At 37.8% G+C, this 13,769-nt stretch overlaps 1 protein-coding gene across 7 annotated transcripts in view; it reads right to left on the reverse strand.

Annotated features, from left to right (window-relative positions):
• Positions 1 to 13,769, reverse strand: part of B3GNTL1 (UDP-GlcNAc:betaGal beta-1,3-N-acetylglucosaminyltransferase like 1) — a 139,201-nt gene that overhangs the window by 19,287 nt on the left and 106,145 nt on the right. For all 7 annotated transcript variants that reach the window (XM_026075693.1, XM_026075696.1, XM_026075692.1 and 4 more), the window contains 2 exons: positions 10,498 to 10,622; positions 142 to 277 (listed from right to left, as the gene is read on the reverse strand). In XM_026075693.1, the coding sequence (XP_025931478.1) occupies positions 142 to 277; positions 10,498 to 10,622 (261 nt within the window). The remainder of the gene's footprint in view (positions 1 to 141; positions 278 to 10,497; positions 10,623 to 13,769) is intronic.

The following is a 13,769-nucleotide window of genomic DNA, read 5'->3' on the forward strand; positions in this document are numbered from 1 at the left end:
TTAGGTTTATGTTCATCTAGTACCTCTTTGGACATACGATACGTACAAGAACCTGACTATATTATGTAACAAGAAGCAAGGAAGCATAGGAGAGAGAAGAAAGTGCTTTTGTATCAATTTTACCCACTCTTAATAGCTCACCTTTTTCTGATTAGCTGGTGACAAGCTTCTGTAGAGCTTCTTGCCCTGTTTGCCAGCGTTCCAGATGGTGAATGMTGTCCAGTAGCTGAGGACTCGGTCTTCAAGAAATCTGACTCKGTGGTTCCAGATGGTTCCCCTGGACAATTACAAAAACAGTGGAGTTGGACCCCCTCAAACAAAAATCTTTAGGATAGATTCAAAGTTGTAGTTGAACTGTTATTTTCAAGAAACTTTACAGAAAATCACATCAATATGAACAACCACGACTGCGGAAATCAAATTCAACACTGATGATTCCAGCTGCCCGCCAAACACACTGTTCGTACCTATCTGTAACCAACACACGACCTGCTCTGTAACTTGCCGTACATAGTGTCAAAATAGCTCCTAAACCCAAGATGTACTCTTCCATCCGCCCATGCATTCATTCTCCTTTTTCAATGCAAATTTGGAACGTCAAGTTCAGTACTCTGATCTACCCATGCATATGGCCCAATGCTAGGATGAAGGTCAGTTTACATAGTGGTGTCCAGCTCACGTCTTCAACAAGTCACTTTTCAAAGCTCAGAATCAATGGACAACTGTACAGGAACAGATAATCACTAAACTCCAACGTCACACAACGCTGAAACAACCAGCGCTTACACATGATTCAACACTTGTGACTGTGCACACACACACACACGAGAAACAAAATTAAAGACAGTGATATAATTTTGAAGTCTTCAAAGTATTATTCAGCAGTGATATGAACAACTGACTRTGCCTTTTTTTTGAAGACAATCTTTATAAGAAATAGCATTTCTAGAAACAAAAGAGCAGTGAAACAAATCACTGGAAAAATTATTATTATTATTTTTGAAAAAAAAGCTGTATGCCTGATAAAATGTCTTTGTGCGCATTTCCTATCACTATCAATCACATTTTTAAAATAGCTATTCCCACCATATAATGCAATACTTAAGACTACATCATTCAGAATAGTTTAAAGAAAACTGCCTGCTGTTAAGAACACGTGTTTACTGTTCAGGATTCATTTAATATTCATTAACCAGGAACCTACCTCGTAATTAAGAATAAACAGTTTTCTAGATACAATAAATTGATTTCCTCAATTTATGGATTGACTAACGAATCTCCCTAATCTATATCTCTTGAACAAGGTACCTTGAGTTGCAAATCCAATTTAATTTGTAGGAAATTCTGAAAGATACATAATTTTCTGCCATATCTGAAAACATTTCTTCAAATAGGTTTTTCCATTTGCTTCATCACAACAGAACACAGTACACTTCATAACAAATTATATGTTACAAATTGTTCTATAAACTGTAATACATCTTATGATCCAAGATGTATGCTGTTTGAAAAAGTCACTCATGATTGGATTATGCTTTTATGAATGTCTGGTCRTTCTTTGAATTCAGTTCAAACATATTAATGGAAAAAAAATAGTTATTTTCTTGTCAGATCCTAAAGCTGCCTATGGTTTTCTACGTCTTGGGAAGCAGCTTTTTTCTTACCAATATACCTTCCTCACAGTTCAGCTTTAAGTCCCACAGTTTTCTGACTATATTAAGTGGGTATGCACGTTACACCAAAGTATTCAAAGAATATGCTATTTCTTCTGCTTCGAATCAGGGTCCACGAGTCAGCAAGGTTGCCTTGGGACAGCCGCAGTGGTTCCAACCTCAGCTGCTCACCTGACCAGGTGCCGACCTTCTCCTCTCCAAGTGCAGCCTGTCACTTTATAGAAAAATCAAAATGTGTTCCAGTTTCCTTGACATTATGCAGCTCAACTGTCCATGAAGAACAGGTGGGAAGATAGTCAGGAATAGGAACTGTTCTGTTAACAAACTTTTATAAATCTTAATGCAAGGAATTTTGTGTTATTTGTGTTGTTCCTTCACAGTCCCGAGTTACGGTTTGAAAAATATCAAACCATCGTAGCACTGAGACATATGGATTCCTGCTGTGATTAGTTAGCTAGCTCCAGAGAGCCCACTTCACTTTAGCATGAGATTTTTGAGCACAGTCCGATCTTTATATGGCTGCTTAGCACTTCATCACTGATTGGGGTGTGATAACTTGGAAAGAACTTACATACAAATAAATGTACCCAAGAAGAATAGCTATGCCATATAAAGTTTAAGCAGTGTTTTGAAGACTATAGGGCTGTACACCAGCACTTCAACTAATGGAAAAAAATCTTGGATTTGACTGCAAATCTTTTCTAATGAAACCACAAGCTGCATCCCTGCTGCAAAGCTTTAGCTGCTGCTGGCATCCTTTGACGCTTGCCTTTCTCCCTGTTCATTACAGCACACTATATTCCCAGAAGGAAAGGTAAAGGAAAGAAATATGAAGGTCAAGTATTTTTCCAGGATCACATTCCTGGGAATTCTAGAGCTTCTGCTAGCTTCTAAAAAGGAAGATTAGTACATTACACATACATGGAAAATTTTAAAAATTCATTTTACTTTGAAATGTGACTTTAGAACAACACTGTATTATATTCCACAGGTACTTCTTAAGACTCCAAAATCTGTTCTGTTGACTTGAGTGACACAGTCAAGTTTCTTTTCTTCTTGAGTCTGCAAAGCCAAGAAAGCTAAGGAAGAATTAGGCAAGCTTACAAGGCGTAAAAAGAATGGTTAACTAACTTCTAGTTGTAGGGAAACCTGAAAATACAGCTAATACAGAGAGGTGAGTCAGGTTCACAGGGTCATTAGCAGTAGAGCAATGATCAGAAAGAATCCAGCATGACTTTTATCTTTCTAAACATTGTGTGGCTACAAGCTAGGAAAAAAAACAACCCTTAAAATATTTTAAAACTTGAACTAGGAGCTCCTGTCCAAGAGAGGCCTGCTAACTGAATTGTCTAAGGCTCTGCAGCCAGCAGCAGGAGCAATGGCAAGGGTGTTGGGAAGAAACCTAAAATTAGATGTCTCTATGCACTAGCTCTTGCCATCATATCACCTTCAAGTTAGTAAGGAAGAACAGTTAGAATCCAAAATGTACCAGTGTTCTTTTTTTAAAACTGTATCAAAGTTACAAGGCTGTGGTGACTGCCCAGAAAATCTGCAGCTGTTATGATGCAGTGATGACACCTTTAATAACCCACAACTTTTGACATAAGCAAATCAGATACATCTCAAAATTGGAAACTAATTTTTATGCTTCAAAGTCTTCACAGACTAAAAATAAGTTGTGCTATGATGTGATACTCACCCATCAATTATTTTCCATCTCTGAAGCAAAACAGAATACATAAAACCGCAAAAAAATAAAAAAAAATCATAAAGCAACCTGTATATTACTTATCTGTTCAGTTTAATACTGTAGAAAACTGTATTGTGCAGCTTAATTTTGAGTACAGAAACATAAGTTTTATAAAAAAGCAAAATAAACCTCTCATGAAGGTGAGGTATTAAAAAACTGAATATGTTGGGTTACAACATATGTACATACATTGCAGGACAAAAAAAAAAACCCGTAACAAAACAAAACCACCAACTGAACATTCAGACTGCAAAAGTAAGTACTAAAAATTAGGTGATGCCAAATTACACCCCCTGTGCAACTTTAATTAAGCTGCCTTCAATACAAAAACAAAATTAGGCAGCAAGACATCTAAGCTCTGCATCACAAAGAAACTTAGGAGACAGATGCCTTCTCGACCTCCCCAGTGCAAGGAGCTCTAGATGCACAGGAATCTGCGTTCAGACACACACGAAATGTTTCAGCTGGTTACAGAGATGCCTAGGCACATTCGGTATCGGTGGCTGCTACAGGGTATGCATTTGCTGTCTTGCAGGTGGGTGCCTACGTTCCACAGAAGGCCCAAATTTAAACAGGCCAATGATCCCCTGCAAAGATGTCAGACTGAAGTACATTCACGCACCCAGTTTTATCTACAAATGTTATATTCAGTATTGCAAGTGTGGAAAGTATGAAATAGGGGAGTTGCGCTCAGAAATCAAAGGATGTGAAACTCATTATAATCAAAAGTGATTGGATCACTGTCTGAATACAAGAATATTGTTAGATAACTTCATTTAAGCGCCAATAAATGGCTGTCTTAAATGCGTATTTTAGGTTCTGTAAATGAAGCCAACACATGTAGCACTTTTGATTCATTGCTTAAATCGCCAATTATGGGAAATTCTTAAGAAGGTACATTATTGAAAAATGTCTGCTGTAATCCTAAACAGAAAATGCTAACAGAAAAGAATTTTAAAATTACATCCCCAGATTCCATGTGCCCATTTGTATAAAAATTTTAAGATATATCAGACACTCTGAGGTCTTGAGGTGCAACCTTGAAACTCTTGACAGCTTCAGGCTAAGATCATTAGGTAGATATGGAATTGAGGGGAGGTCCCAGTGACCGACCTTTAATTAGAGTGACAACTACAGGCTTGATCTTTGCGGAAACTTGCTCTGCACGCTTATATCTCACATGTTGAAGCCAAGGGTAGTTTACGGAGTGTCAAAAGAGAGAATTTCAGTTATCCCCTTTAGGCTTCCGGTTCACCTAATTTGCCACATTTTGGGATCTTTCCAGAGCAGATAACTGGGATTCCTGCCTTGAGGGATAAGGGAATGCCATTTTCCCATCCTTTAGGAGCCAGTGCAGGTGCAACAGATGGGAACTGTAGCAACGTGCAAAGGATGATTAAAGAAAGTGCCTGAAACAATTTCAAAGTTGTACAAGCCACTTCTCACAAAAGATTCTCACAGTTATTTTCAGATTTCACATTATTACATATTCATAGCCATGAGCAACAACCAGATGATATTACCCTGCGTTATCCCAAATCAGGGCTGCTTTTTCCAAGCCATGTCAGAAAGGATTAAAGCTGCACTTTCCCAGTAGCCTTTAGTATCCTTTCCTAGCCTGTATTCAGTTAATGAGATTTTCCTCAGCCAGAAGCTGGGATGCAAATTCTGACTGTGGAAGTTGATACCTGCCTCCTAATACTCCTCCTTGAGCCAAATTCTTGAAGTACGCTGCTTTTCCGCTTCTTTCATTTTCTTGTCACTTCCTTACTTTCCAAAAGAAATGTTAGAAGCACACATTTTTCCCTTTGGAAAATCATTCCCAAGTCTTGCAGAATTTTCCTAAGCTCTCTTTTGCCACAGCCCCTCAGTACTCATCAGTTATGTAGAGTCTGGAAGGAAGAAGAGGAGCCAAACTTCTGCAGGAGTGAAATGAGGGTATTCATGCAGCAGGCAAAAACGGCTACGGAGTACGCTCCTCCGGCCCGAGCAGTTATGACCATACCATCCACCCAAATAACACAATGGAGCTCTGTTAAAACGTGTGGTGACCTCCCGAATGAACACAGGAGTCAAGAAACATCTGCTCTATTCCTATTTTGAAAATGAAAGATAATGTGGCAATAAAAGCTATATGATTTAATGTCCGAGCTCTGGTAAACTTCTCCGTAACTGCTCGACTCCCTTTCCCCTCCTTCCCCCCAGTGAGGCTGCCTAAGTGAATCAGCAGCACAAAGACAGATGCTCAGCAAGTACTTGGGAAACGTAAAAACACAAGCCCAATATCATAAGCAGAACCGAAACTGTAGCCATCAATTACTGTCCTCAGTAACATTATAAACTGTCTGTCTGCCCTTTTCTGCACACATTGGTCCTGCACGCCACTCAGGTGACAGCAGAGAGGAAGCCAAGCTATTCAAGCACGCAGCCTCTTTCAGTGGCTATTTAATCACGACAGGATAATCGAGTTTTACATTATGGGTGAATACCACCAGATTGGGAATCCAGAGATGGCAGAGTAGAGAACTTTTTAATCGCAGAGTGAGAGCTGAAAGAACAAGATTTTTTATAGTTAGTTTTGCAGGCAGAATCCAGGGTCCTTAGCATCCACAGGAAATTCAGAAATGAATCTCATTTGAACCTTGACCATGCTGGTGAATAAACTGATTTTTTTTTTTTTGAGTTGTTGTTCTGTTGAACTTCATGTGAACTTATTAATTGCTGGACTATATCGTCCCACTGAGTTATTACATTTACACTGTTAATAGGTTCTATTAATGTCCGAGTTCATCTTCAGGTCGTGGGTCATTAACTGAGGCATGGTTTGCATTGTGGCCTATTTTTCATGAAAGGCTTATTAAGAAAGACAGAGACTATCAATGTTAATGCCATTTGCTTTTCAAGAATCTAATGAGGTCATTAGTTTCTATGTTTAATTGAAGTGCCAAATGCAGGCATAGAAGATAAAAATGCAGTCGACCTCCTCTGTGTTTCAGCCGTACGGCAATTTGTTACGCTATTTCTCTCTCCTGTTTATTTTTGGATGAATGTGTTTTTGCAGGAAATGAAGCAGGCATTCCTATGCTCATCAACGATATGAGACCTGGGGCTCAAAGCACCTCTGAAACAACCCAACGTGTGTTTCACAGTCGATGCCTGTTCTTCTTTGCTTAGACGACACTGGAAGCTTCTAGTGCCTGAAACCAGATGGTTATAATAGGTTATGTAATTTTGGTTATTTCTGCAGAACAAGCTCTTACAATATTATATTCATTCTGAATACACAGTATATGAAATTACTGTAAACTATATAAGTATGCTTCACATTTTCTGCACAAGAGAGAATTGCCTGAATCTCAGAGGAAATGTTCTTCTAAAAAATCCCAGTTTTCTGCACATATTAAGTTTCTCTTGAGCAAAGGTTTGTAAACTGTTACAAAGATTGGCAACCTACACCAGCTGCCTGCCTTCATGAGCAACAGTACATAAAGACAAGTATAACCTTTTATTGCGCATCTTGTACCACGCTGACTTTCATCTCACAATGCAGTACATTGTTTTATATACAGTTCCTTTTTCTCCCCTTTGGCAAGATAAAAATCTATGAATTTTACAATGTTTTTATTATACACTGAACTTTCTTACTAGACTATTTCTCACTATAAAGTCAGCTCTGATATTGTATCAGATCCGTGTAATGCAGCTTTGTAGCACAAAAGTACACATAGCCCTAGGATACAAGCTGTAATGCGAGAGAAAATGATTTAGGTCCAAGAGATATAATGTGTGGGATTTTGCGTTGTAAATCCCATACTGAAGAGAAGTTTCTCAAAACTTGTATTGCTCATTCACACTTAGCATGTATCCATCCTAGACTTTATATAAAATTACACTGAGGATATTTATACCTGTATGCCCCTAATCAAATCTAAATATAGACTGTACTTCATTCAGACTCTGTCACATGCTCAAAACATTTAATAATGTAGTCCGATGCCTCCAGGGTAAGGGAGGAGGCAAATAAGTTTTTGTTTCCTGTTTCACAGATACTTTCACCTCTAGGTATTTGTTCCAGAAGGATACTAACCATAGTAAATGATTTAAAAAAAATCATTAATGTTTACAATTATATACCACCAAATATAAAGAACTCAACGTTGCTTGCCAAATAGTTTTTTATATATATATTTCAACAAATTTGAAAGTGCAAAATCATGCCTCAATCATCAAGTCCTATTATTCAGCTTATTGAAAACTTATTTCACTTTTTAAAGACTGAAATTAGGCAGAAACTGTTCAAACAAACAAACCCCCTCCCACCAAAAAAAACCAAACAAAAAACTTTCTTATAAGCATCATCTTGCTCTCAGCAAGATACTAAGCTGTTTGGTGGTTTACTGCTCCCAGAGCCAGGTCTAGGCTAACTGAGAAAATTCAAAGACAACATAGGCCAATGTCAAAAGGCAAAATGCCAAGGAAAACTGCCCAAACAAAACACACCATAAAAAAAGCCATCTAGAAAAGGTAGAATATGCATCAAATAAGCTGGGGTGACCATGAGGCACACTGGGAAAAACCCARTTTAAATCTTAAACTTAAACCTTTGTGAGGAGTCCATTAATCTCCTTTTGCTCTTCTCCACAACAAAGCGCCCTGAAGTAGTTCGAAACGAATGATGGCCGGTTCTTTACAGCTCAGGCAACAAACATGGGAACAAGCCAGTAAAAAGAGCGATTACACAACTTCATACTTGGAGGTTCACACAAAATATTATTAACAGTACTGCCGACAGAAAGCCAACAGGAAGAACGGCTAGCCTGACTTCTTAGAACAAGACAAGAAAGGCGCCAATTTGGACATGCAAGCTGCACATCTGAAACAGTTTACAGTATTTCCACATTCTCACAGTGTGTTGTAATTCAGGGTGCTTGTGCCCCACAACCTTGTAGATCTGAATAAGCAACAGCTTGCAGTAAATTCAGAATAAACTTATTTCCAAGAATAAAATGTTTTCCCACAGATACAAGCAACAATATTCCAAGAGTTCTAGCATCTCGTGATGCCTGGCTGAAAAGTTTGCAAACAAGTGCCAAAACGATCATGCACGAAAACAGGAAAAAGAACTTACATTTAAATACCAATAAAAGGAATATAATTTACCTCATACTTGTTTACAAAATCCAAAGAGTATCTTCTCTTTGCTTTGGATGAATGTTTCAGAGTTGAATGACTTTACGTATGTATACATACATATAGACTATACATATATACTATACATACATATATAWAAAAAGATCTATAGTGACATTAACCATGAGTATGATGCTTAGCTGGTATAATATAGTAACACAGTAATACAGTAAGTTATAATTAAAATATGCACATAAAAATATGATTAGTTTTACTGGTCACTTCTCCAGAACCATACAAGCAGGGCTGACTGAAAAGTGTATTTATCTTGTTAATTAATAAGAAAATGGTTTACTTAATTACCGTTGTGATTCTTGTGCAGGACTTCTAAATGAATAGTATGACTTACTTAACTTTTCTTAAATAATACACAGAAAGAGAAAGAACCATTTTTATTGTTATGACTTAGGCTCAGCTTGCAGGACTTGTGATCAGGAAAAGCATCTTTGATAGCTAATATGAGCAAGCAGAGGAATTGCCTATCAGCAATTTAAGAACATTTTATCTTAGGGTAAAACAGCACTGTAAAAGCAGTAGGCAATGACTTGCATGGAAGCACCTCAGATAATTACTCCTAAACATCCACAGGTATTTTTCAAACCTCACTATCTGATTTAGATGTTTTAAACCTTTCAAAATAGGAAAATAAAATATATGAGTGCGGCAAATTATCAGATGAGAGGTTTCACAAAATCACAGAATGGTTGAGGTTGGAAGGGACCTCTGGAGATCATCTAAGTCCAAGCCCCCTGCTCAAGCAGGGTCACCTAGAGCACATTGTACAGGATGGTGCCCAGGCGTGTTTTGAATATCTCCAGAGAAGGAGACTCCACAACCTCTCTAAGGTTTAGTTTTTATTACTTTTTCTAAAGTAGGCTTTTGTTGTTACTACAAAAGGGTCTGTTTACTGTTTTAAACTAAGATAGTTCTTTTTGAAATTAAACCTTAAAATTAAAAAAATACATTTTCTTATATTATATTCCACATAGCAAGAAAATGTGAAGCAAAACCTCATGTATTAATACAATATGAAGTGTTTTCAATTTACTGCAAGGCTAAAGCTCAGGTGCTTTAAATAACCAGAGAGGTTATTCAGGCAGACTATGAGATCTCATGTGCTCAGCTACAGAGTTTCAGTTGAGGGGATGGTAACTGGAAGCTGAGAAAATAGTATTGCTGTAATGCAGTCCTCAAAACAACCCTTTTACAATACCCATCGTGAAATTATTTCACGTATTATTTCAGTTGCAAAGACTAAACAACTCCTTAGTATTTTTTCTCAGATATAATTCTCTTCACGCAGGTCACAGAGCATGTGCCTATATTACCAATGGATATGACAAAGAGAATGAGCCGTGTTTGATTTGCTGTGATATGTTACAGCTCTACAATCGTACATCCACTTCATGCCTTACCGGTAAAGACATTTGTGCCATTCGCCAACCCTGGGCATCCCACCACACATGGATAGAGAGCTACTGGCTGGAGGACCCTGCATCTACATTGCAAGTGGAGCACGTTAGATGGTGACCTGGCATGTGACTTAACTTTGGTTTGATCAGGAGGGAAATACCACTACATCAGTTCTGTGCTTAGTGCATCCTGCAAGGCTCTGAGCAAGGAGGCAAGACAAATTCATGCATTACAGTATGTTCCTCAAAAGCAGATTACAGGGAAAAAAAAGCAGAAAATTAACCTTCCATCATCAAAATAGGCTACTACCAGCATATGATATGCTTATTGTTTGGTCTTTTTTTAAAAACAATAAAACATAACTAGGTATTCTACTGCCTGATGTCTGGAAAGAGATTAAGCATCTCATCTTTGTTGCCAGTCATCCAAGGTGAAACTAATTTTTATGCAATGCAAAAATATGCAACTTACTCTAGAACAGAATGAGTTGCAGCCTGAGGATGGTAACGGTACAGGAGGAGGCAATGGTCARCTCGAAAGACTTCACCGCCCTTTTCGATATGCTTATAAAAAAACAGCAAATCTTCTGGAACACCCTGGAAGAGAAGCGGATATTTCAAACCAAGAAGTGACCACCATTCATAGTTCATCAGATTGCATCTGAGTTAACATTTCACTTTCCAGCCAACTGAATAAGGTTTAACATCATTTTATTCAAATTCTTTGTATGTCACGCCATGAACTTACCCAATGGGTCATTATATGAATATACCTGTAGAAAAGATCAAGCTAATAAAAAAGCAGGCAGTGTTGTTTGAAAATGACGTACAGCTGACCACAAGGACAGAGGTGAAGAAGTAAACATCATCTCATTCTGACAGGGTTATAAAGCTTGACACAAGTTAGTCCCAAAACAGATAAATCCAACTGCTTAACAGTTCATAAAGCCTAAAATGCTAAATAACCCAATAATTTACTGAAGGGAATCATTGATTTTAGAACAGTGGTGTTTTTTGCTTTAATAGAATTAGTGCTCTTCTTTGGTTGCCATACACATACATATACTGGTCTCCACTTAAGAAAGGTGAATCAGGCCACAAAATAAGAGATATGAACCTTAATAAAAAGCCTCAGAATGATTCAAGGTCTGCAAACAAAACTTTTTTTTTCCTGCCACTTATTTCTATGCAACATTCTTCCTAATGGTAAGCTCTAGGAAACATTAGAAATCTCATGAGCATATACAAACATTTCCAATCTAGAGTCATACAGTCATCTTGCCAGAGATGTAGTGCCAGAAGGGCAATCATATGGCACATAGTATTCAATTACATGTCACACATATCAAAGTATAAATCCACTTTAAAGATACTGCCCTATACTGAAGGTGAAAAGCAGCACCTATTTACATTTTGCAGTGGTCCAAATACTTGAAAAATTAAAATGTGGCTAGAACATTCAATTTTTGAATGTTTAAATACTGATTCTTCTTTCCTCAAATCCACTATTTGAAAAGTCACATGACTTTATTGGACTAAAAATCTTTGATAGGAGAACTCAGGTGTGCCAGCTAAAATACTTAAGTGCAGCATCAGTAAAAAGCTGAAAGGTAACATGACAAAGTTATAACTATATATGTTTGAGAAGGAAAAGTAAAGGAAGGGTAAGTCAGGGAAATATACTTAGTTCTGTAGGCAATATCACATACATGAATGTGAACAGGGGCATAAACCCCAACCTCATCTGTAGGTATTCTATTTTGACACAAAAATAATGAAAGTACAAGCTAAATCTAAAAAAAATTACTTGAATTTTTCCCCCATTACTACAGCTTCTGAGTTTTTTCCATAATTAAGAAAAAGAGATTCTCTAATTGGAGTGTGGGACACAAAATCACTCTGTGGTTTCTCCTGATCTTCTAGTTACAAGATCAATACAGTTCAGGGTCTGTTTTTCATACCCACCCACGACACTTAGTGTTCATCGCAGACACAGTCTGGACTGAGCAGCCAGGGGGGCGGGGAGAGACAAAAAAAAGCTCTGAGCCTGGAAAACAAATCCAAAACACTCAACTGAACATACGTATTTTGGAAGAAATCAGAACCAAATCAAGTTCTGTACTTTGCAACTCCAGACTTCACTATATAATAGATTGATTTAAGACACTGAATTTGTCCATGCTCCCAAATTCTGAAATAAAACAGATTCTGATCTGGTTGCTTGGCAAAGGCAGCTTATCTGTAATTAATGTTTTTCTTTGTAGTTATTTGTCTGATTTCTAGTTCAAGAGCTCAGATGCAGAAGAAAACTTTTACACAACTTTGTAAAATTTATGCTTTATATGAACCTACTTTGATGGTCACAAATGGAATCTGGGGGAGGTTGGAGGAGAAGACAGCAACCACAATCAGCAGGAAAACAAAAGAAAAACACGTGAACTCAAATTCTTTCCATTTATCATGCAGCCATTTTTGTTCTTTCCTTATTCTCAACTTCAATGGAAAGACTGAGAATCAACAGCAAAGTTTAAACCTTAAGTCTATTTTGCAGTCACCCACTAGACTGTGTTAGCCTGGACACAAATTTCATAGCATATATCAGCTTACTGCAGTAGACATATTTTGATTCAGAGATATCATTATATCACATACTTACTTGCAACTCATTTTATTTTGGACATTCATTTACATTATTCATCAGTATCATTAAAATGTATGGTAAAAAAAGAAAGTTTCTACAAAAGTGAAAGAATCTTTCAAACTGCTGTTGGGTTCTGGAGCGCTCTTTTGCTTTGCTTTAACTGGCAGATGTATTTCTGAAACGGTCTGTTCCCCCCAGGAACGAGCAGGTGCCTTGTATTGCTCAGCAGTGGCCTCTCGCATTACAAAGCGGCAGCCCTGCCATACATTTTTCAGGGGAGGAAAGATGTTGACTGTGTTATAGATCCTGCAGGGATGGGACTTCCTATGGCTCTTGAGCGTGTAAGGTTGTTGCAATACAAGAGTTTCTTCCCAACTGAGACATATTATTGGATCCAGATGGCATTCTGAACACCAGGAATCTTTGCCAAACAACCAAACTTTTAAGGGAGAAGCTCTTTAACCATGATGGGGTATTCTGAAGTATTTTTGGAAAATTAATAGCTACAGCTAAAAATATCAATTAACAATCCAGTAATTCAGCAAYAGGCTACCATATAATTTTCAGCATGAATAAATATAATTAAGTTGTACAGCATACACATTACTGGACTACATAAAGACTTTTCCACATTAATAGGCAAAACCCAACCCTCTGTGCTCTGCTGCACTAAGGGCTATGCACCACCAGATAAACTTATCACCCTGCCTCACTAGCATGGGTTGTGCTGATCAGCTGCTGATTACAACTCCTAGGGAAAAATGTAATTTGAACCTGCTCTGTCCTAAGCAGCTTGCACCATTCAAATTAATAGCTCCCTTTAGCTTATTGCTTCTAAACAGGTGAAGGATTTGTGTTTACCCAGTATTTTGGGCACGTATCACTTGACTGTGCTGATGCTTGGCTGTACAGATGAGGGGATGATTTTGCACAAACCATGGGATGTCAAACAACCTGGCTTGAACTAGGCGTATTCCTTGCTCAGGGACTAAGCTCTAAATATTTGACAATTCTTTCTTGCCACCTCCTTATTGCTGTTCCAGTTTCCCACTCCTAGCAGATCACTGTGCACAAAACAGTGCTCAACACTAGAATGTACTGTA

This window comes from Apteryx rowi, unplaced genomic scaffold (genome assembly GCF_003343035.1).
Source record: "Apteryx rowi isolate R43461 unplaced genomic scaffold, aptRow1 scaffold_41, whole genome shotgun sequence".
NCBI classification, from domain to species: domain Eukaryota; kingdom Metazoa; phylum Chordata; class Aves; order Apterygiformes; family Apterygidae; genus Apteryx; species Apteryx rowi.